Source organism: Zonotrichia leucophrys, chromosome 1A (assembly GCF_028769735.1).
Source record: "Zonotrichia leucophrys gambelii isolate GWCS_2022_RI chromosome 1A, RI_Zleu_2.0, whole genome shotgun sequence".
NCBI classification, from domain to species: domain Eukaryota; kingdom Metazoa; phylum Chordata; class Aves; order Passeriformes; family Passerellidae; genus Zonotrichia; species Zonotrichia leucophrys.
In genome coordinates, this window is record NC_088170.1 from 72635586 (window position 1) to 72658386 (window position 22801).

Genomic DNA, 22801 nt, shown 5'->3' on the forward strand with positions numbered 1-22801 from the left:
GTCCTTGTGCCCCCCTTCCCTCACTCTTCACCTGTTTGGTAACAACCAGGGAATCCTGGCATGGCTGGGTGGGAAGGGACCTCAGAGCCCCTGCAGTGCCACCCCTGCCATGGCAGGGACACCTCCCACTGTGCCAGGCTGCTCCAGCCCCAGTGCCCAGCCTGGCCTTGGGCACTGCAGGGATCAGGGGCAGCCCCAGCTGCTCTGGCAATGCCAGCCCAGGCAGGAATTGCTCATTGCCAAGATGCCACCCATGGCTGCCCTCTGGCAGTGGGAGCCATTCCCTGGGTGCTGTCCCTGCAGGCCTTGTCCCCAGTCCCCCTGCAGGCCCTGCCAGGGGCTCTCAGCTCTCCCTGGATCCCTCTCCTGTCCAGGTGAGCTCTCCCAGCCTCTCCTGAGCAGAGGGGCTCCAGCCCTGCAGCAGCTCCAGGACTTGCTCCAGGTCCTTCAGCTGCTGGCCCCAGGGCTGATGCAGCTCTGCAGGCGGGTCCCAAATTCACCCTTCAGAGCAGGAGCCTTGCACAGCAGCCACAGGATATTCCAGGTTATTACCCGGGCATTCACTCACCTGGGAACAGCCACCCCACACCATTATCAACTCTTACCCAAAACCACACCTGAACGTGGCACTTCTGTGGCTTTCCACCAACCCCAGCCCTGATCCATCCCCACCAGGAAAAACCTGCCCAGTTTCATTTATTTATAGTCAGAGCAGCCTTTTATTTTTATATAAACTTTGTAAGAACTTCACAAAAGCAAACAAACTCCCCAAACCCAAATGTCAATATTTTTGAGTATACATTGGGTTAAAAATACATAAACACAACTCTGGTGAGAAGTAAACCCCTGTGAAGAGCTCAGCGTGGTCTGAGCAGAGGCAGGGCCTGCCCACAGCTGTGATCCTAAAATCAGCAGGATCTGGACATGCAGCACACTGAAAATAACCCAGATTTTATTCATTTTTCAGCTCATTTTGTTCTGTGGGATTGGAAACCCATTGAATTCAGAGATTTCTACCTCTTGTGCTTCCCTTTCCTATAAAAACCTATTCAGAGGGCTTTGGATTTTGAGGGAACAGCAAGTTTCTACACCACGATCTTTCCCAATCTCTGCATTCCCTACAAGCCACTAGGACAAGTCACTTCCAGGCCAGCTGGGAGCTCTGGATAAGATTTTTTGAGATAAGATTTTTTTTTTTTACATTATTTGAGATTTGATTATTTGAGGCATTACTTGAGCTATGTGTTTTTGGAGACATTACTTGAAATAGGAATTTTTTTGGAGACCAACTCAATGTCAAACCATCAAAACCAAACCAATTCCCTCCAAACCCCAAGAGCTGGAACATCCCCGGTGCTCAAAGGCTCCCTCCCCCGAGGAGGTGGCAGGACGGAGCCCAGGTGGAATGTGTGTTTGCAGCCCCGGGATCCCTGGCTGGCACGTCCCAGGGGAGCAGGGATCCAATACCTACTTGAATCGGACCTTCTCGTCCATGTCCACGGGGGGCTCGTGGGTGATGAGGGTGACCAGCTGCTCCATGCAGCGCTGCTGGCACAGGAAGTCCAGCAGCCGCCGGTTCTGGGCCTTGCATTCCTGCAGGACGTCATCCTCGTCCATCAGCTCCTCCAGGGTCACATCCTCCTTGTCCAGCAGCTTGTCCACGTGTGACGTTGTGTTCAAATCAAACTTCCAGAACATGGTGATGGGACACGACTGGCTGGGGGCAGGAAAGCACCGGTTACTGCTCCACACCCACTGTGCATGATCACAGCACTGCTGATGTCAGAGCCCTGAGAGCATCGAGTCCCACCATCACCCCATCCCCTGCCACCCCATGGCCTTAGGTGCCACCTCCACATATTCTTTGAACACTTCCAGGGATGAGGACTCCAGCCCATCCAGTGTTTTCCAACCCTCCTGGGGAAGGAATTTCCCCAGAATCCCCCCTGAGCTGCCCTGGCCCAGCCTGAGGCCGCTCCCTCTGCTCCTGTCCCTGTTCCCTGGCTGTGCCCTCCTGGCAGGGACTTGTGCAGAGCCACCAGGGCCCCTGAGCCTCCTTTGCTCCAGGCTCAGCCCCTGCCCAGCTCCCCCAGCCCTGCTGGGGCTCCAGGCCATTCCCAGCTCCATTCCCTGGACATGCTCCAGCCCCTCAGGGTTGTTCTTGGGGCACTGCACTTTGAATCCCCCATTTCCATGCACTCCTATCCCAACACTAGTTTGCCCTTTTGTTATCCCAATTTTTCTCTGTGTAAGTTCTATTAATGATCTTTTTCCACTTTGCTTTCCTAATACCTGAAATTTTGGAAAAGTTGTGAGTTACACCAAAGCAAGGCACTGCTCAGACCACTCCTAGGACACTCTTCCAGGGCTCTTCCTCTTGTTTAACACTTCCTCTTCCAATTCTGCCCTTCACCATCTCACCTCAGCTCCTCAACAACCCTTCACAGTCCTGTTCTGGCCACAGCACCAGGTACAGAATTCAGGGAATCCTGGAATGGTTTGGGTGGGAAGGGACCCCAGAGCCCCTGCAGTGCCACCCCTGCCATGGCAGGGACACCTCCCACTGTGCCAGGCTGCTCCAGCCCCAGTGCCCAGCCTGGCCTTGGGCACTGCAGGGATCAGGGGCAGCCCCAGCTGCTCTGGCAATGCCAGCCCAGGCAGGAATTGCTCATTGCCAAGATGCCACCCATGGCTGCCCTCTGGCAGTGGGAGCCATTCCCTGGGTGCTGTCCCTGCAGGCCTTGTCCCCAGTCCCCCTGCAGCCATTACCACAAACAGCAGGCAGTGGCTGCCATTGCCAGGGACACAGGGGGCACATCCTGGGCAGTGCCAGCCCTGGCTGCCACGCTCTGCACACGCAGCCCCTGGGCTGAGCTGTGTCCCTGTGCCACATTCCCAGATGATCCAGCAGCACCATGTGATTCCACACCCAGGATCACAAGGCTGTTTTTAACCTAACCCACATCCCCATTTCCACACACAGAACTCTCTCCATCCATTCCTTTGGCTTTTTCCAGCATCCAAAAATGTCCCTGTGCCTGATCCTCTGCTGGTTACACTCTGCATACCCTCAGCTACAGGACAGCCTGGACACTGTCCCCATAAAAATCCACTTTCCCTCCAGGAATGACACTGAGGGGGCTCTGCCTTCCAGTCACCAGAGCAGGGCCTTGTAAAAAGCTGAAGATCCTAATCTTCCCATTAGATTTTAAACCTCCCAGTCCTTCATGGTGCAACTTCCACAGTGAGTCTTCAAGTGAAGCATTCACAGAAGCAGGACATGGATCAGGGGATAAACTGAGTTTCTTCTACACATCAGGATTTGCCCACCCAGAATCCTGGGGCAGCTCAGGAGAGCCCTGGAGGGGCTGCAGTGCCCAGGGAGTGGGGCTGGGAATGGCCTGGAGCCCCAGCAGGGCTGGGGGAGCTGGGCAGGGGCTGAGCCTGGAGCAAAGGAGGCTCAGGGGCCCTGGTGGCTCTGCACAAGTCCCTGCCAGGAGGGCACAGCCCAGGGAACAGGGACAGGAGCAGAGGGAGCGGCCTCAGGCTGGGCCAGGGCAGCTCAGGGTGGGCACAGCAGGAATTTCCCCATGGAAAGGGGTCAGGCCTTGGCAGGGGCTGCCCAGGGAGGTTTGGGGTGCCCATCCCTGCAGGTGGCCAAGGAATTCCTGGAGGTGGCACTCAGGGCTCTGGGCTGGGGACAGGTGGAGGTCAAGCACAGATTGGACTGGATGGGCTGGGAGGGCTTTTCCAACCCCAGGGATTTTGGGATTCTGGGATTTCAGCGCTGAATTTTGGAGTTGGGAGCAGCCATCTGAATGTTCAACCTACGTGACACTGCAGTGACAGCACTGCTGGGCTCGGTGTGTTCCTCACAAACTGTTCTTTGGGTATTTTTAACCATCTCTGCTTGGTTATAAATTCACCGAGGGAGAATCTGGCACCAAAGGCCTTCAGTGAAGGAGGTTTGGGGGCTCAGTCAACCCAAATGCAGAAATATTCCTTCCATTGGTGTGGAATCCACACAGAATTCTCACCTTCCAAACTGACACCCATTGTAATCCTGGCAAGGCCACAGCTTTCCTGAACTTTTTATACATCTCCAGGAAAAGCTGCCTGACCTCCCCTGCGAGAGTGGAGAGGGGCTGGGCTGGCACTGCCAGAGCAGCTGGGGCTGCCCCTGATCCCTGCAGTGCCCAAGGCCAGGCTGGGCACTGGGGCTGGAGCAGCCTGGCACAGTGGGAGGTGTCCCTGCCATGGCAGGGGTGGCACTGCAGGGGCTCTGGGGTCCCTTCCCACCCAAACCATTCCAGAACTCTCTGATTCCATGGCATCTGCTGCTTCTCTCATCTCAGTGCTTAAATTTAGGTCACTCTTGCCACCAGCAAAGCAGAGATGTTTTCCCTTGTTCAGGTGGACACCCACAGCCCTTCCCAGCTGCTGGTTTTATTTCTGGAATATCCAATAACAGCAACCCCCACGAGGGCTGCAGGAGGGCAGCTCTGTGTCAGTTCCTGCTGTGGGGCTGGAGCTGAGCTGTTCTCCAGGGAGCATCTCCCAGCCCCACAGGAAATTCCAGTGTCCCCCCAAGGCCTGTGTGGGAAGGAGCAGTGGGGCTGCAGCCAAGGAGAGCCCCAGGGCACCCCCTGGGGCACCAGGCTCTGGGACAGCTCATTAACAGCAGCAATTACAGATCCTCAGGGGGGCTCTGAGGCTCAGGGGATCCTGGCATGGCTGGCTGGGAAGGGGCCTGAGGGACCACCCAGTGCCACCCTGCCATGGCAGGGACCCCTCCCACTGTCCCAGTGTGTGCCCAGCCCCATGTCCAGCCTGGCCTTGGGCATTGCCAGGGATGCAGGGTGGGCACCCTGTGCCAGGGCCTGCCCACCCTGCCAGGGAACAATTCCTCATTCCCAATCTCCCATCCAGCCCTGCCCTCCCCAGCCTGAGGCACCAGGGAAGGTGAGTTCTGTAATGTGTCTTTGGGCCCCACCTGGATTGAAGCCCCCCTGTCCCAGCACAGCAGCATCAGTTTCCAGCCCATAAATTAATTCCTATTCATGATAAAAAACAGTGTTGGGGTGTTTCAATTTGGGGACAATGCAGGAGATATTTAATCTCCCTGTTCCAACACAGAATTCCAAGACTAACAAACCCTGCCTCCTCAGGGCTGGGAATATTCAATTCCCTGCCAACAGAATTCCTGCTGAGTTTATAGAAAGTTCCAACAAGTAATGCACTTGCTGCTTAAAACCCCAAACAAAGGATCCCTTTTGTCACCTCTGCTCTGTTCAGTTCTTTTTCTCCTTCTCCATCTGCTCAGGGGCTAGGGGGAGGACACATATTTTACTTTATTTTGTTATATGTTATTTTATTTTACTGTATTTAATTTTGTTTCATTTTCCCCCCTCCCCAAAGCCATGTCCTGGACAGTACCTGCCCCAGAGCTGCTCATCTGCATAAAGGACAAAATCAATGTTTTACACAGAATATTCTGAGCCCGAGGAGCTCCTGCCTGGGAATTCCAATGAGGAATTTGCCCTTTAATTATTTATTTTTCATGGACGATCACCCAGGCTCCTGCTGGCGGCAGCTCCAGGAAACCAAGGCTCCCTTTGGGGACTGCAGTGGGAACAGCAGGGAAGCAGCCTGGGGGCGTGGTACAGGGGACAGGGTCAGTGTCAGGTGACTCCAAAGGGACCCAGGGACACGGTGCTGGGGACAGGGTCACCCTCAGGTGACTCCAAAGGGACACAGGGACACGGTGCTGGGGACAGGGTCACCCTCGGGTGACTCCAAAGGGACACAGGGACACGGTGCCGGGGACAGGGTCAGTGTCAGGTGACTCCAAAGGGACACAGGGACACGGTGCCGGTGACAGGGTCAGTGTCAGGTGACTCCAAAGGGACACAGGGACATGGTGCCGGTGACAGGGTCACCCTCAGGTGACTCCAAAGGGACACAGGGACACGGTGCTGGGACAGGGTCACCCTCAGGTGACTCCAAAGGGACACAGGGACACGGTGCCGGTGACAGGGTCACCCTCAGGTGACTCCAAAGGGACACAGGGACACGGTGCCGGTGACAGGGTCACCCTCGGTGACTCCAAGGGACAAAGGGACACGGTGCCGGTGACAGGGTCACCCTCAGGTGACTCCAAAGGGACCCAGGGACACGGTGCTGGGACAGGGTCACCCTCAGGTGACTCCAAAGGGACCCAGGGACACGGCGCCGGTGACAGGGTCAGTGTCAGGTGACTCCAAGGGGACACAGGGCACGGTGCTGGGACAGGGTCAGTGTCAGGTGACTCCAAGGGGACCCAGGGACACGGTGCCGGGGACAGGGTCACCCTCAGGTGACTCCAAAGGGACACAGGGACACGGTGCTGGGACAGGGTCACCCTCAGGTGACTCCAAAGGGACCCAGGGGCACGGTGCTGGGACAGGGTCACCCTCGGGTGACTCCAAGGGGACACAGGGACACGGTGCTGGGGACAGGGTCACCCTCAGGTGACTCCAAAGGGACCCAGGGACACGGTGCTGGGACAGGGTCACCCTCAGGTGACTCCAAAGGACACAGGACACGGTGCCGGTGACAGGGTCACTCCCAGATGACTCCAAAGGGACACAGGGACACGGTGCTGGGGACAGGGTCACCCTCAGGTGACTCCAAAGGGACACAGGGACACGGTGCCGGTGACAGGGTCACCCTCGGGTGACTCCAAAGGGACACAGGGACACGGTGCCGGTGACAGGGTCACCCTCGGGTGACTCCAAAGGGACACAGGGACACGGTGCCGGTGACAGGGTCACTCCCAGGTGACTCCAAAGGGACCCAGGGACACGGTGCCGGTGACAGGGTCACCCTCGGGTGACTCTCCCAGCCCCCCTGATCCCACAGCCCCAGCAGTAGCAGATCCTGGGTTGCTGTGATCTCTCCCAGGGCTGTTCCCAGCCAGATCTGTGTCACCAAGGGCCCCCCTGAGCCCCAGCAAGCACAGGCACAGAGAAAACATCCACAGCATTTTCCAACCTTTCCAAAATGCTCTGTGCACTCCAGTGCCAGGAAAAGTGAACAGGGAGGGGCAGGAACCCCCCAGGCAATGTCTCCTGGAAATCAGGACAAAATTCCCAAGATTTACCGATTTTTTAGGTCCATTTAAGATCATTCCTGCTAAAATAAAACACTGAATGTTTTTACTAGGTGGGGGCACATGGAAGTGCTGAAGGAGGGACATTCCCAGAAAGAGTTTTGGGATCCTCCCGCCATCCCGGTAACACCCAGTACAAACTCCCAAAGCCACCCCAACTCCAGCAGCTCTGGCCCAGCTCAACAGCTCCCACTTCCATCCAGGGTGGGTTTTAGCCTGGACAGACACAGATTCCTGATGGAAATTTAAACCTTATTCTTTTTTTTGCCAAGTTTTAATACAAAATCTCCCCTATTTCCTCCATAAGAATAAATAATTTTAAGCTTTGCTACACAAAGCAACAAAAAATACCCCAAAACATAGGGAATTCCCTCCAATTCCAGTGTGGGAACACCAGGACCACACATCCACCCAACCTTTAACCACCTTTAATTCCAGTTATCCAGTAACAGTTATCCCAGCTCCAGGGAACAAAATCTCACTTCACTGAACCTGCTGAACATGAACCCCCAAATCAGCTTTTCCAGCAAACTGTTCCACCACTGGAAAATCCTCCTGGAAAACACAGATGGACGAGGCCAGGCTGATCAATGGCTCAGCTGAATTCCCACTGAAGGGCTGGGCATGGAATTCCCAGACAGCTTTAGAGCAAAACTCCCTCCCTTTGGTGACTCAGCAGCGGGATGAAAGGGAAGAAATGAATCAGCACAAATCAGAAAGAGGAAAAGGCACAGGCAGATCCCAAACCAGTGGATTTGGGAGTGATCCCAGAAGGATCCCTGCTCCCAGGAGGAACAGCAGGGAATCAACATCTGCTTGGGACACAAAAATAATTAGGCTGAGCCTACCAAAGCTGTCACAAGGACCAGGCAGCTCCAAGCCCCATCCAGCCTGGCCCTGGACACTTCCAGGGACCCAGAGGCAGCCACAGCTTCTCTGGGAATTGCATCCCAGCCCTCAGCACCCCCCCAGCAGGAATTCCTTCCCAATATCCCACCTAACCATTCCAGTCTGTGCATCTTTAACTCATGCCCTATTTCCATGGGAGAACTTGTTTTACATCAAATCTCTCCCTTTGGAGCATTAGGGGAGCTTTTCCCAACGGAATTCCCAAGAGGAAAAGGCCCGAGTGAGCCACTCCCCTGCTGGCTCTGGGAAGGATGCACTGCTCCCACAGCTCCAGGGAATGCCAGGGCAGTGCATCCACAATGGAGGTGCTGCTGCAGAGAGGGCAGCTCCTGCTGTGTGCCTGAGCTGCTCTGCTCCATGGTTCCCACTCCTCCCTGGGAACTCTGGGGACAGATCCCAGCCTGTTCCCTTTTCCTGCCCCACAAAGAGGGCACAGGGTGGCACCTCCACAGGGCATTTCCTGCCACAGCCACAGCAGTGCCCAGGGGAACAGGCAAAGAGGAGCTCCATGCCCTCCCCAGCCATTATGGACCTGAGCTCAGGTTCTGAGGGAACTTTTTCCCAGCTGAACCTGGTTCTAGGGAGGCTCCTGGCCAGCACACCATGAATCCTGGGATCCCTGAGGCTGGAAAAGCCCTCCCAGCCCATGGAGCCCCAGCTGTGCCCAGTGCCCACCTTGTCCCCAGCCCACAGCCCCGAGTGCCACCTCCAGGAATGCCTTGGGCACCTCCAGGGATGGGCACCCCAAACCTCCCTGGGCAGCCCCTGCCAAGGCCTGACCCCTCCCCATGGGGAAAAAGGCAGCCCAGGCTCCAGGATGGCACAGGGACACAGGGACTGAGCCCCTCAGACTCCATCCCAGAATACTCCTGGGACACCACAATTCCCTCTCAGATGACTCAAGGCATTAAATACCAGCATCAATCCCAGGAGCAGCCACCAGAACTGAGCACCCAGCACCACAGCAGCATCACAGAGCTCATCCTCATTACTTGGAATTAACTGGTCCCTTAATGAGGAACTTCACAGGCCCTGGCCAGAAATCCCCCAGTGCTGGGTGATCCCACAGGGGAGGGGGATTCTACCCCTTTGCTCAGGTGAGACCCCACCTGCAAAGCGGCCCTGGGGCCAACAGCAGAGGGACCTGGAGCTGCTGCAGGGCTGGAGCCCCTCAGCTCCCAGGGATCCAGGCTGGGAGAGCTGGGGATGCTCACCTGGAGAGGAGAAGGATCCAGGGAGAGCTGAGAGCCCCTGGCAGGGCCTGCAGGGGGACTGGGGACAAGGCCTGCAGGGACAGCACCCAGGGAATGGCTCCCACTGCCAGAGGGCAGCCATGGGTGGCATCTTGGCAATGAGCAATTCCTGCCTGGGCTGGCATTGCCAGAGCAGCTGGGGCTGCCCCTGATCCCTGCAGTGCCCAAGGCCAGGCTGGGCACTGGGGCTGGAGCAGCCTGGCACAGTGTCAGGGGTCCCTGCCATGGCAGGGGTGGCACTGCAGGGGCTCTGGGGTCCCTTCCCACCCAGCCATTCCAAGACAAAAGGACAGGGAGATGTTCCTACCTTCGGTAGAAGTTTCTTCAAATGTGAAATCTCCTCCACGGACAGAGAAACATTTGGGTTACAGTTCCTGGAATAGACCCAGCTTCAGGAAATGGTTTTCATCCAGTGTGAATTCCTTTGCAAGATTCCAATCCTGGAAAACATTTTTAAAAGTTACTAATAAGCAAAGGCACCTGAGGGCCAAAGGCTTTTATTGTTTTCCCTAAATGAACTTTCACAGAACCATTCAGCTCAAAGGAGGATCACAGGGACTGACAGTCCCTGCCAAGGAATCACCAATCAGGGCACTCAGGATCCTCCCAGTTATCCCAGTTCCCCTCCTCTGCAGCCCTGGGCAAACATGAACGGCCCAGCCCTGCAGTGTCCAAGGCCAGGCTGGATGAGGCTCAGAACAACCACAGAGAGTGCAAGGGGATCTCAGGGGAAGAGCCCAGCCTGGCTCAGCCCATGAGCTCCCCCACAACTCCAGAGCTGGGCTTTAACCAATCTCCTGAAATCCAGGAATTCCTGGTGTGCTGTGGGACACACCCAGACAGGGACCAACCAGCAGCAGCTCCCCACATCAATGGAAATTAAATGTAATGTGAATAGAAATGTATTTCCTCATCATCCACTAAATGGTTACTTAACTGCAGGTACAACATTCACCCACACCAAGGGCATTGATCACAACAAAAACTGTTCAGGGTTTTATTTCTAAGCTTTGTCACCCTTTTCCCCAGAATTGGAAAAGCCCTCCGAGCCCATCCAGTCCCAATTGTGCCCAATGGCCACCTTGTCCCCAGCCCAGAGCCCTGAGTGCCACCTCCAGGATCTCCTGGGACACCTGCAGGGATGGGCACTCCAGAGCTCCCTGGGCAGCCCCTGCCAAGGCCTGACCCCTTTCCATGGGGAAATTCCTGCTGATTCCCCCCTGCTCTGCCCTGTCCCAGCCTGAGGCCGCTCCCTCTGCTCCTGTCCCTGTTCCCTGGGAGCAGAGCCAGATCCCTGCCATAAACAGGGACACCTCCTCAGCAAAACAAATGCCAAGAGTTCCATAAAATTCTCCACAGCTCTGGCTTAAATGGACACTGATGCTTTGGAGAGCTCAAGGCTGGAAGAGCCATGGAAGAACACAGGGAATTCTCACAATGCACAGAAGAAGCTGGGACAGGGAGCAATGGGGGGGTTGGAAGGGAGAACTTGTCTTGGTCTCAGCTGGCTTTGCATCCCACAACCATGCAGTTCTGGAATGGTTTGGGTGGGAAGAAGGGATGCACAGAGGCTGCAGTGCCCCTTCCCTGAGGAAATCCATACCCACCATTGCTCTGAGCCAACTACAAGGAAAAGGTTCTTTGCCTGCAAAAGGAACTGGAAAAGGATGAGGACAATCAGGAATTCCTCAATAAAAAACAATCAAAAGGTCCATGTAATCCTTAAACATGAGCCTCACAAGAGGAACAGAATTCCTGCCCTTCCCATTCATCCCATGGCACATCCCAGGAGGCCGCAGTGGGATGGGAGCATTTGGAAAAGGACAGACACATATAAAATCCAGTTATTTTTAAGAAAATTTAAAGTCTTCCCACTGCCTCAGTTACTTTATCATGGTTGATCAGAACTATCAGCCCAGATGAGCTAAATTCAACCTTTTATATAAGTTAGAACTTCCCTCAAGATTTCACTGATAAAGGAAGAGTTTGAGCTGTTGGAACTAAGGAAAAGCAGCATTTCCCAGGGTGCCTGCACTGCTGACAGAACAGAACAACCACAAACTATTCCCTAATCAATGTCCACTCACACGAATTTTGGGATTTATTCAGCCTCTTCCCACCTGCTTTAAGAGCAGCCCCAACAAAATCCCAGGATGGCTGAGGTTGAGAAAGCTCTCCCAGCCCATCCAGTCCCAACTGTGCCCAATCCCCTCCTTGTCCCCAGCCCAGAGCCCTGAGTGCCACCTCCAGCAATTCCCTGGACACCTGCAGGGATGGGCACCCCAAACCTCCCTGGGCAGCCCCTTCCATGGCTGAATACACTCAAAGGAAAAAATAATCCCAGCCTAAAACAGTTGGATTTACCAGCTTCTCTCCTGCAGATGTGAGTGATGCAAAGACTGGGAAAAACGGTCCAGAGGTTTTCCCATTTTTGGAGTTTTATACCATCAACACCTGCATTGATTTTCTGAACTTGGGGGTTACGATGTCTTCAGCTCTTCCCTAACCCTCCTTGTCTCTGCCAGGAATTCAGGCATTAAAGGGTAGAAGAGCTGTAAAACCATCCAGGCACCGCCCCAATGCTCAGCTGGAACGGCCAAGTGACCACAAACACCAACTGACCAGGATGGTCACTCCACATTGTCCTGGTCAGTTCTAACCCACCTACTCCTGCAGCCCATGCCTGACTGCACACAGCCATGGGGTCACTGGGATGGGCTCTGCTCTGTGCTGCCTCCTCATTTCCAGCAAATAAATAAATAAATAAACAAACACATACATACAGATCCTTCCATCAACTCTTCTGAACCTCAACCCCAATACAGGAACTGAAATATTCCCAGAGGCACTGGTTCTAACAGTAAATAAACAACAGCTGAGACAAACTGCTGGCCAGAGTCCAGAGAGCACGGAGCTGCTGCAGGGCTGAGCCAGGCTGGGAGAGCTGGGGGTGCTCACCTGGACAGACAGAACCTTCCACAGCCTAAAGGGGCTCCAGGAGAGGGAGAGGGGACAAGGCCTGCAGGGACAGGACAAGGGGGTGCCCATGGCAGGGACACCTCCCACTGTGCCAGGCTGCTCCAGCCCCAGTGCCCAGCCTGGCCTTGGGCACTGCAGGGATCAGGGGCAGCCCCAGCTGCTCTGGGAATCCCTTCCCAAAATCCCAGCCCAGGCTCCCTCTCCAGGGAATTCCCTCCATTCCCAGCTCTCCCAGCCTGCCATTGGATCCATCCCCACCCCGACTCCTCTCCAGGAAGGGATTTTGGGCTCTGGAGGCTTCACTGGCAATCTCAGCACTCCAGGAAGGGTCTCCCTTCCCTTTGCCATCCCCAACTTCCATAAAAACCCCTGGGGATGGATTCTGAGTGTCCCAAATGCCAGAATGGTTTGGGTGGGAAGGGCCCTTCAAGCCCATCCCATTCCAAGCCCACCATCCCAGGCTGCTCCAGCCTGGCCTTGGGCACTGCAGGGATCAGGGGCAGCCCCAGCTGCTCTGGCAATGCCAGCCCAGGCAGGAATTGCTCATTGCCAAGATGCCACCCATGGCTGCCCTCTGGCAGTTTCCTGGAGTTCCCATTCCATCCCCATGGAGGAGCAGCCAGCCCACCCCTCTCTGCCCAAACACTGCCAGCTCCCAGCCCCAGCTCATCCCTACATCCACTCCTGGCAAACATCATTTCAACTCTTCCTTCATCACCTCAGGGTCAGAGCAACAGCAAATTTCTTTTCCTCTGCATGTGGACATTTGGAAAACGATATGCAAATCATGAGATCCCTGCAATGATCCTGGTAACTGGAGAAGCCACCAAGACCAGTTACTATTTTAAACCCTTGGCCAAGCTCTGGGAATCTTCCACAGGAGCTGATCCAGCACACAACCAGCACCTTGTGCTGCCAGAGCCTGCTCCAAATCTTTTCAAATCTCCATGGAGCTGTGCCAGGGCAGGGATAGCATGGACATCAGGACAGGCTCTATTCCAGAGGGTGCTGGCACTGCCCAGGCTCCCCAGGGAACGGGCACAGCCCCAGAGCTCCAGGAGTGCTTGCACAGCGTGCCAGGGATGCACAGGCTGGGACTGTTGGGGTGTCTGTGATCCCTGGGGGTCCCCTCCTGCTCTGGAGACTCCCTGATTCTGGGATCCCGGGCACACCACAGGATGGACGTGCAGCTGCTGTGGTTTTCCAGTGAGTCACCCCAACCACAGCAGGTCCTTCCCCAAGGTCAGGCAGCCCTGGATGAGGAAACACAGCCCAGGACTTCCCGGTGCAGTTCCTGATGGCAATGAACTGCCCACACCTGCAAGCAGAGGCACTGTTGTTGTTATTATTGTTATGGTTATCCCTGCCCAGGGCTCCCTGGGAAGGAGCTGGAGGCTGCAGAGCATCACCTGCAGGAGATGGAGGTGCCCAGGTGTCCCAGTGCTGCCTGGTGACTCCCAGCGCAGGGACAGGGTCACTGCAGCCCTCTCCCACCTCCTGCCACACAGCTCTGCCTCCCTGCCCAGCTGGAAGGCAGCCCTGCTCCATGCCCAGAGCTGTCAGGCACTCCCAGGAAAGCAGGCGAGGAGCGGTGCCAGGCTCATACATCACACCCCACTGCCACCTCACAACAATTTACACTCGCCGGTATTTTTATCCCCAAGAAATTGGATCATTTGGGTTATCAACATTTCTCGACTGCACAATTTCACTTCCCTAAAAAGGACCCAAATTTCCTTGAGAGAGAAGCAAACACCGCCCAGAATTCAGAGCACCCTGGAAATGTCTCAGGTCAGCCCTGATGGGGGCTGCCGGCACATCCCAGAGTCCTCCTCCCATGAGTGCTGCACAAGGGAGACAAGAAGTCACCATCCCGCAGGAATTCAGCAGGAATTTCCCATGGAAAGGGGGTCAGGCCTTGGCAGGGGCTGCCCAGGGAGCTCTGGAGTGCCCATCCCTGGAGGTGTCCAAGGAACTCCTGGAGGTGGCACTCAGGGCTCTGGGCTGGGGACAAGGTGGGCACTGGGCACAGCTGGGACTCAGGGATCCCAAAGGGCTTTTCCAGCCTCAGTATTTCTGGAATTCTGGGATTCAGTCTGCCAGGGGAAGAGAATCATGAGCTACTCAGTGATTTCAGAGCTCTCTCAACTCCTTAGGCTCCCACCTCAGACTCCTGAGCAACACAGTCTGTCTCTGCTTCCAAGATGGAATAATTCCCACATTCATCTTTAACACAGCAAAGACTGAATCCAAGACCTTTGCGGATTTCTCTTCAGAGGAATGGTGGAGGCACCAAGGATGGTGAGAAACTCCAAAGGAGGAAAGGAAATGCTTCCTACACAAAGCCTGGAGCTCAAGGCCAGGCTGGCTGGGGCTGGAGCAGCCTGGGACAGCGGGAGGTGTCCCTGCCATGGCAGGGGTGGCACTGCAGGGGCTCTGGGGTCCCTGCCCACCACAGCAGTCTGGGATTCCACAATTGCATGAACCCAGCCCCTCTGTTCTCAATTACACCGTGCCAGAGCCCATCCCATGCCAGCCATGAGGAACAGCCAAGGACAGGACCTGTGCAAGGTTCTCCCCCAGGGGCAGCTCTGCAGCTCTGGGACACCCTCCCAAGTGGCAGCACAAAATTAAAACAGCTCCTTTGACATCAGGATTTTACATAACCCTATTCTCATTCAGCACCCTTCTCTTTCCTGCCGGCCTCTCTCATTTGCTCAATTCTTTTTGGAATCCCTGACTAAAGGCAAAGCAGGACACACCAGAGGCCTGGAGGCAGCGATCCCAACTCACTGGGGGCTCATCATTGCCACACACCCCCAAAAGAGGCACCTCAGCTCCCTGAGACATTCCCCAGCCCAAGCTGCTTAGTGAAAACCACTGGGATACACTTAAAATTCACAGATAAAATTTCAACCAAAATATTTTACCAGTTTGCCAAGAATCTCCTTTTGTTTTCCCCTTGTGAGCTACAAAGATGAATTTCTTCATTATTCCTTAATATCTGACAAATTAAAGAGATCTCTGCATTTGCATTACAAAATCCTGGCACCATTTAGGTTGGAAAAACCCTGCAAAGCCATCCAACCCAGGGACGGGGATTCCAAACCCCCCTGGGCAGCTGTGCCAGGGCTGCCCAGCCCTTGTCCCAGAATCCCCCCTGAGCTGCCCTGGCCCAGCCTGAGGCCGTTCCCTCTGCTCCTGTCCCTGTTCCCTGGCTGTCCCCTCCTGGCAGGGACTTGTGCAGAGCCCCCAGGGCCCCTGAGCCTCCTCTGCTCCAGGCTCAGCCCCTGCCCAGCTCCCCCAGCCCTGCCGGGGCTCCAGGCCATTCCCAGCCCCACTCCCTGGGCACTGCAGCCCCTCCAGGGCTCTCCTGAGCTGCCCCAGGATCCCAGGGGGTCCCTGGGCAGGGCCAGCACAGGGACAGTCCCTGCCCTGGGCCGTGCCCACCCTGGGGCTGTGCCCATCGCCCTCCTGCCCCCTGGGCTCGTGTGCAGCTGCTGGCACAGCACCCCCAGGGCCGTTCCCAGCTTTCCAGCCCCCTGTCCCAGCCTGGAGCTGAGCCCAGGGCGGCAGCACCTGGCACCTGGCCTGGCTGGCCCTCACCCTGCCGTGCCCAGCCATGGATCCAGCCTGTCCCCATGCCTCTGCAAGCTCCCACCCAGCTCAGCACCAGCCGAGGGTCCCTGGCCACCAGCAGGAAACCACAGGCACAGTGCGATGCTGCTCTGCATGGAAAGGGGCTGTGCTGGGCTTTTTCTTTAACAAAAAACTGCCCCTGGCAACAAACCCTTGAAGGCCTCTGTGTTGGACAAATGTGCACCCGAAATAAAGAGCTCCTTCTAATCCTTCCCGGCCTCTGAAGCTCCCAAAGACAGAGATGATATCAGGAGTACTTTGTTTTGATCATCAACCTTATCCTCACCCAGTATCTCGTTAAGCAGCCTCCTAATTGCTGCCCTACCCCATGCTAAAGACAGAATTTGCACAGCTTCTCGATTTAAATGTTACTTTTTTAATTAACTGCTCCACACCCAGACACGAAGAAACCAAAACCGCAGCACTTCAAAAGCTGCAGGAAAAGGCTGCAGAAAAGGATCCCAAACGCTCTGGGAACAGAACAGCACAAAAAAGGCCTTTTTTACCAGCTCAGTTGGCGCACATGGAGCTCAATACATCCCTAAAATTCACCTCTGTGGGCTCCTGGGCTCACATCAGCTCTGAGGGCAGAGCAATCTCCCAGTCTGTGATCAGTATTTCAGCAATAATTCAGCAGGATTGGTATTTGCAGCTGCTCCTCTGTGCTGACCCCATGGAAGCAACACCAGTCCCAAGGAACCCCAGGGGGACTCGGGGCTTCCCATTAAATATTAACTTTGAGTGTGAGATTTGCAACTGCATTTGAATGTTAAAGCAGCAAAACAAAGTCCTGGGGTGCTTGAAGCTTCATTTCCATCCCTTGCAGGACTCCAGGCTCCTCCCTCTCGGCCCGCCTGCATCACTTTGATGCTGCTCAGGGCTGGTTACTCTGTCTGCTCCAAGCAACAAGTGACATTTTCTGCCGGCTCACCGCAGCTCAGCCCCACAGAAATGCCTGCTCGTGACCAGCCTGGGATCTGCGAGCAGGGTGCTGGTTCGTACTGGGGTGCACAAGCAGCGTTTCACAGAAATCCCATCTGTCCTTCCGTGGGCCTTGCACGTTTTCATCTCTGCTGCCCACACAGACTAAAGTGGCGTTACAGAAGACACCTCTTTGTGCTCAGACTGAGGGCCAGCATTTGCAAACTGAGATTTCCTGCTGCACCCCACGGCGAGATCAAGGGCTGCCCGTTCCACAGACGCCTATTTGATCAACACACGGCCTCCAGTGAGCCAGTGAAACGAGAGCTGAGCTCCTTTCCTGCTCCTTCATCCCAGTTCAAAGCTCCAAGGTGAGTTTGTGGCTGTCCCTCACCAGAACAGCCCAGCCTGTCACACACTGCAGCTCCTACCAGAATATTCCAATGCTCCTCCACACAACGGACCCAGAACTGAGGCCTCAGTGAAGCAGAGCCCTCAAACAGGACATCAAATAAATGCATTTTCATTTCCTCAAGCTTTCAGGGCATTACAGACACAAAGCTTAAGAAGTTTTGCAGTTAAAATAAATAAAGACTCTACAGAAGGAGCTCAGAATGGCTGAGGTTGGAAAAGAGCATCCAGTGCCAGCTGTGCCTGATCCCCACCTTGTCCCCAGCCCAGAGCCCTGAGTGCCACCTCCAGGAATTCCTGGGACACCTCCAGGGACGGGCACTCCAGAGCTCCCTGGGCAGCCCCTGCCAAGGCCTGAGCCCCCATTCCATGGGGAAATTCCTCCCCCTTCACCCAATTCCTCAGAATTGGGTAAAACATCTTTCCCAGACCAAGGCTGTTCTCCCTGCATGGCACCACTTAACCTCTATTTATGAGCCAGGCTTCATCCATCCATCATAAAACCTCCTGAAAGGAAAACAATCCCTGGGAACTCTCAGACCCACCCTTCAGAGTTTTACCTGGACAAAGGAACATCAAAGCTCAACCTGCTCTGGGAATCCCAAACCAGCAGGACACACTCCTGATCTGAGGCCACGGCTTGCTGGGTACTAAACCTGCACTGCTGGGAAAAAATGGGTTTCCTTTGCCATGCAGTATTAGCAGCAAAAAATAACCAGCTGGATCATCCCCCCAAACCGGCTTCCAACATTGCTGCAGGAATGTCTGAGCAGGGAGGGAGGGCAGGGAAGTGAGGAAGGATGGAGCAGCAGCAAGGGGACAGCATTCCAGCTGAAATGTCCATCCAACTCGGGCTTGGAGCACTAATCCAAGGAGTCACTCACACTCTGACTGAATTCCCTCCATCATAACCAAAACCACTCATAAAAGCCACGGTATCTGTAGGGTGAGAGTTTCAAAAGACTGAAAAGGATGACATTTGTTTTTCCAAGCTTATTAAAGAATCCTAGAGATTGGACCAACATTGGGAAAATAACTGAACGTCCACCTTGCACAAGGGATCGTGAATAGCTCTCTTGGAATGGTTTGGGTGGGGCCTGGAGACCCCTGGGACAGTGAAGGTGTCCCTGCCCTTGGCAGGGGCTGTAGGGCCCCAACCCATCCTGGGATGCTGTGACTGCCCCAGGACTCTGAATGGGCCAACCCACAGGACTGCAGCCATTTCCTCAGCAGGAACTGCCCCCACAGCACCAAAACCTAAACCCAGCAGGGCCCTGCAGATCCTCCTGCTTCCCCCAGCACTGGCCCTGCTGGTTGGCTGGTGGTGATCCCACCTGCTTTTCCCAAAATGACACATTCCTGACCAGGGCACTGTCCACAGCTCCAAACAAACTGGGATTACACAACAGGATTTTCCCCACATGGCCAAAGTCTCCCGTGCCCACCAGGTGATCCCATCTCACTCCACTGCTCCTCGGAAAACTCCAGCACAGATCCAAACCCCAAGGATACACTCAGTAATTCTCCTTGCTTTCCTCTTCTGAAACTAAAAATAACTCAACAGTTTTGTGCTTGGGAACTGCACTGCTTCATTTCAGCATTTGCTTCCAGGTATTTGAGATCCCTGAGGCTGGAAAAGCCCTCCCAGCCCATGGAGCCCCAACTGTGCCCAATGCCCATCTTGTCCCAGAGCCCTGAGTGCCACCTCCAGGAATTCCTGGGATACTTCCAGGGATGGGCACCCCAAAGCTCCCTGGGCAGCCCCTGCCAAGGCCTGACCCCTTATTCCATGGGGAAATTGCTGCTGATGCCCAAAATTCACCTGTCAAAAATGAAGTGGCCATTTGTTTCCTGCAAGACACAACATTCCTGAGCAGAGCTGCTGTTGGAAATGGAGGGCAAAGCAGGAGCAGGGAGGCCATGGACACACTGGAAGCACTCCCCACACTAACATCACTGCCTTGCACCAGTAATTTCATGTGTCAGAACAAAGGTGACAGAAGGGAAGGAAAAACAGAAGGCCTGAAATTGCCTCTTTTGCAAGAGGAAGTTACAGTGTAACAGCCATGAAATCGGGTGTGCAGTCACTGCTGGCACCCTATCCCAAACCCCCACCAGCATCTGGCACCCTAAAGCCCCTTACAGCTCATCCTTGAGTTTCCAGAGCCCTCAGTGACACACCACCAGTCTGGGACCAGCCATAATTAAACAAACTTTCTCTAAAGCAGAAAGAAAAAACTCAGTAAAATATTGATAAACTTCTGAGCTTTGGGTGCTCCCCATGCCAGGCACTGAAGCAGGAGGGGAAACCCTGTCCTCTGCCTGAAGGGCCCCAGAGCCCCTGCAGTGCCACCCTGCCATGCAGGGACAGCTCCCACTGTCCCAGTGTGTGCCCAGCCCCAGTGCCCAGCCTGGCCTTGGGCACTGCCAGGGATCAGGGGCAGCCCCAGCTGCTCTGGGCACCTGTGCCAGGGCCTGCCCGCCCTCCCAGGCAAGAATTTGTTCCTAATATCCAATCTAACCCAATCCATGCCTGCCCTCTGGCAGTGGGAAGCCATTCCCTGTGTCCTGGCACTCCAGTGCTGATTCAGGGTCCCTCTCTGGCTCTCTAGGATCCCTTCAGATCCTGGAAGGTGCTCTGAGGTCTCCACACAACCTTCCCCTCCCCAGGCTGAACATTCCCAACTCTCCCAGGCTGTCTCTGGATGAACGTGCTGGGCTCCTCTGGACCTGCTCCAGCAGCTCCACGTTCTCCTGATGCCAGGAGCAGCAGAGCTGTGCCCCATGCTCCTCACAGAACTGAAAACCAGCTGTGCTGGGCATGTGCACAACAACAGCTTGGATTTGGTTCAGTGCTTTGGCCCTAGAGAGATCTGCAGGGTTCTGAATGCCTCCCTGCTTCCAGCAGCAAACTCATCCACGGGCTGTGGAAGAGGGAGAAGGTTCCCAGGCAGAGCTCGGGGTTTGGACGTGGCTAAAGCTCAGTGTCCCACACTCACAGAATCACTCAGGCTGGAAAAGCTGCTGGGGAGCACCCAGCCCAATCTCCTCAGCTGCCTGACCCAGAGGAGGTCCTGTCCCTGTCCCTGTCCCCTGCCCAGGCTGGGTCCCACCCGAGGTGCAGCTCTTCATGCTGAGGACGAGTGATGCCAGTCAGTCACACAGATTCCCTGGCAGGAGAGGAAGGAGCGCTTCTCCAGCACAACTCAGCTACTTCAGACCCCTGCACACACACGGAATGAGCACCTGGCTCCTCCACTGACTAAAAAAGGAACCCTGAACCACTGAACCTCAGAAAGAGGATTTACATCACAGAGGTGTGAACTTAGGGAGAGGTTCCAGCCCCTGGAAAGCAAAGGCAAAGTATGAAACACATTGTTGGGGGAGGGGAAATACTTAGAAAGTCATGGAAGAAAAATTAGGGTATACCATGGACAGTACAACATTAAATAATGATACAGTAAATCAGGGAATCATAGAATGGTTTGGGTGGGAAGGGACTTTTAAATACCATCTCATTCTAACCATGGCAGAGAACAAGGACTAGGAGAATGCAGAAGAAGTAAATAACAACTGAGCACAAAGAAAAACAATCTTCCAACTGAAAAATAAAAAGGAAACAAACTGCAGAGCTAAGCTGAAAAAGCACCCTTTGGTGTTTTCCAATTTGCTAAATGGTGCAGACTGAGCACCTGCTCAGCAGGAATGGGGTGTCTGGCTCAGGGCTCTCAGGATAACCTGGCTATTCCATTCCCTGGGCTGAGCTTGACTTAACCTAACCCAGAACCATGGCTGTTGTCAACACCAGTGCAGCCCCACTGCTGCAACCCCATCACATTCCAGCCCCAGATTCCAACTGCCCGGCAGAACTTCCAGCAGTGGGACTCACGTTCAGTGAAACAGAAGTGCAGAGTCCTGGAATGGTTTGGGTGGGAAGGGACCCCAGAGCCCCTGCAGTGCCACCCTGCCAGGGCAGGGACACCTCCCACTGTGCCAGGCTGCTCCAGCCCCAGTGCCCAGCCTGGCCTTGGGCACTGCAGGGATCAGGGGCAGCCCCAGCTGCTCTGGCAATGCCAGCCCAGGCAGGAATTGCTCATTGCCAAGATGCCACCCATGGCTGCCCTCTGGCAGTGGGAGCCATTCCCTGGGTGCTGTCCCTGCAGGCCTTGTCCCCAGTCCCCCTGCAGGCCCTGCCAGGGGCTCTCAGCTCTGCCTGGTTCCTTCTCTGGTCTGGGTGAACATTCCCAGCTCTCCTGGCCTGGCTGCAGAGCAGAGGGGCTCCAGCGCCCCCATGGCCTCTCTGGGTTCCCTCCAGCAGCTCCAGTCCCTGTGCTGTCAGGAGCTGCAGGCTCTCAGCAGCAGCAGCAGAAGTTCCCAGGAAGGGGAGGTGTCTGAGTCCTGCTCCCTGCGAGCCCAGCAGCGGCACGGCCGCACCAGGAACATGTTGCACCACGAGGCTGCCAGCGCCATCCAACCACGCCCTGGTTAAATGCCAGGCCAGCCCTGGCCCTGTCACTGTGCTCCCTCCTGGCTCCCAGGTGCCCGTGCCGTGCCCGGTGCCAGCGCTGCCGTGCCGCTCCAGCTGCGGAGCTGCCGGTGCTGGCCCCGTGCCCGCGCCGTGCCGCTGCCATCCCGCACGGACGCGGTGCCAGCACAGGGCAGCCTGGCCTCCTGCCCGCTCCTGGCACGGGGCAACCCTGCCCTTCGTCCTCTGCCTCGGGGACACGGGGACAGTTTGCAACCTGTGAGCTCACAGGCTCAATTATCCTTCTCAAAGAAAAGAAATCCATCTTAACATAAAAGAATTCAATTAAACGGCGTCCCGGGGGATCTGCCGAGGGAAGAGAACACAAATAAACAGCTAAGGAAACACAACCTTCTCATCCCAGCCCGCTGCACAGCCGAGCAAGGAGCTGGAACGAGCTGCAGGCTGTGCAGGGCTACGGGAATGGAAGGAAAGGAAGAGACTGCCACCCAAATGTCACAGCAGAGCCAGCGGTGTGTTCTCTGAGGTGTGACAGAACTCAGTCCTCACAAGGAATCGAACACAAAACTGAAACTGAAGCAGCTTCTTGTGTTCTATTTCCTTCTTCCTTCCTGTGGCGGCAGCAGCCAGACCATCCCCACTCCTGCAGGTTTGTGCCTCTCCCATGCCAGGCTCTGCTCTGCTGCCACTGTTCCAAAAGCTGCTCGGGGAAATCAGAATCAAAGTGACTCTGTACTCATCAGTGTCACTCCAGGCCACAGAGCTCTGAGCAGCAGCAAACTGCAGGACTGCAATCCCACTGCAACCCCAGGTTCCCAGCACAGGCACCCCCAAGTGCAGCAGGGGCCCTGCCAGGCCCACACAAACCCTGGGCTGAGCAGTCCAGATGTCCGGGAAGTTTCCCTGCAAAGCCAAATTCCACCTGGCTCCAGCTCAGGCCCAGCTCCTTCAGCACCTTCACTGTGACCTGGATGCAGCTTGAGGGGACACCAGGGAAGTGTGCAGATGGCACAAAACCAGGAGGAGCTGCTGCCTCCCCTAAGGGAGAGGCCC

At 55.4% G+C, this 22801-nt stretch overlaps 1 protein-coding gene across 2 annotated transcripts in view; it reads right to left on the bottom strand.

The window, feature by feature from the left end:
- The window catches only part of PPP6R2 (protein phosphatase 6 regulatory subunit 2), a 58110-nt gene that overhangs the window by 29019 nt on the left and 6290 nt on the right, over window positions 1–22801 (bottom strand). Inside the window, exons 2-3 of one of the 2 annotated variants that reach the window (XM_064703143.1) lie at window positions 9620–9752; window positions 1472–1713 (exon numbers count right to left, since the gene is read on the bottom strand). In XM_064703143.1, coding sequence (XP_064559213.1) covers window positions 1472–1698 — 227 coding nt within the window. In that variant the 5' untranslated portion in view covers window positions 1699–1713; window positions 9620–9752. Of the gene's footprint in view, window positions 1–1471; window positions 1718–9619; window positions 9753–22801 lie in introns of both variants that reach the window. The other variant, XM_064703141.1, reaches the window with a different exon arrangement.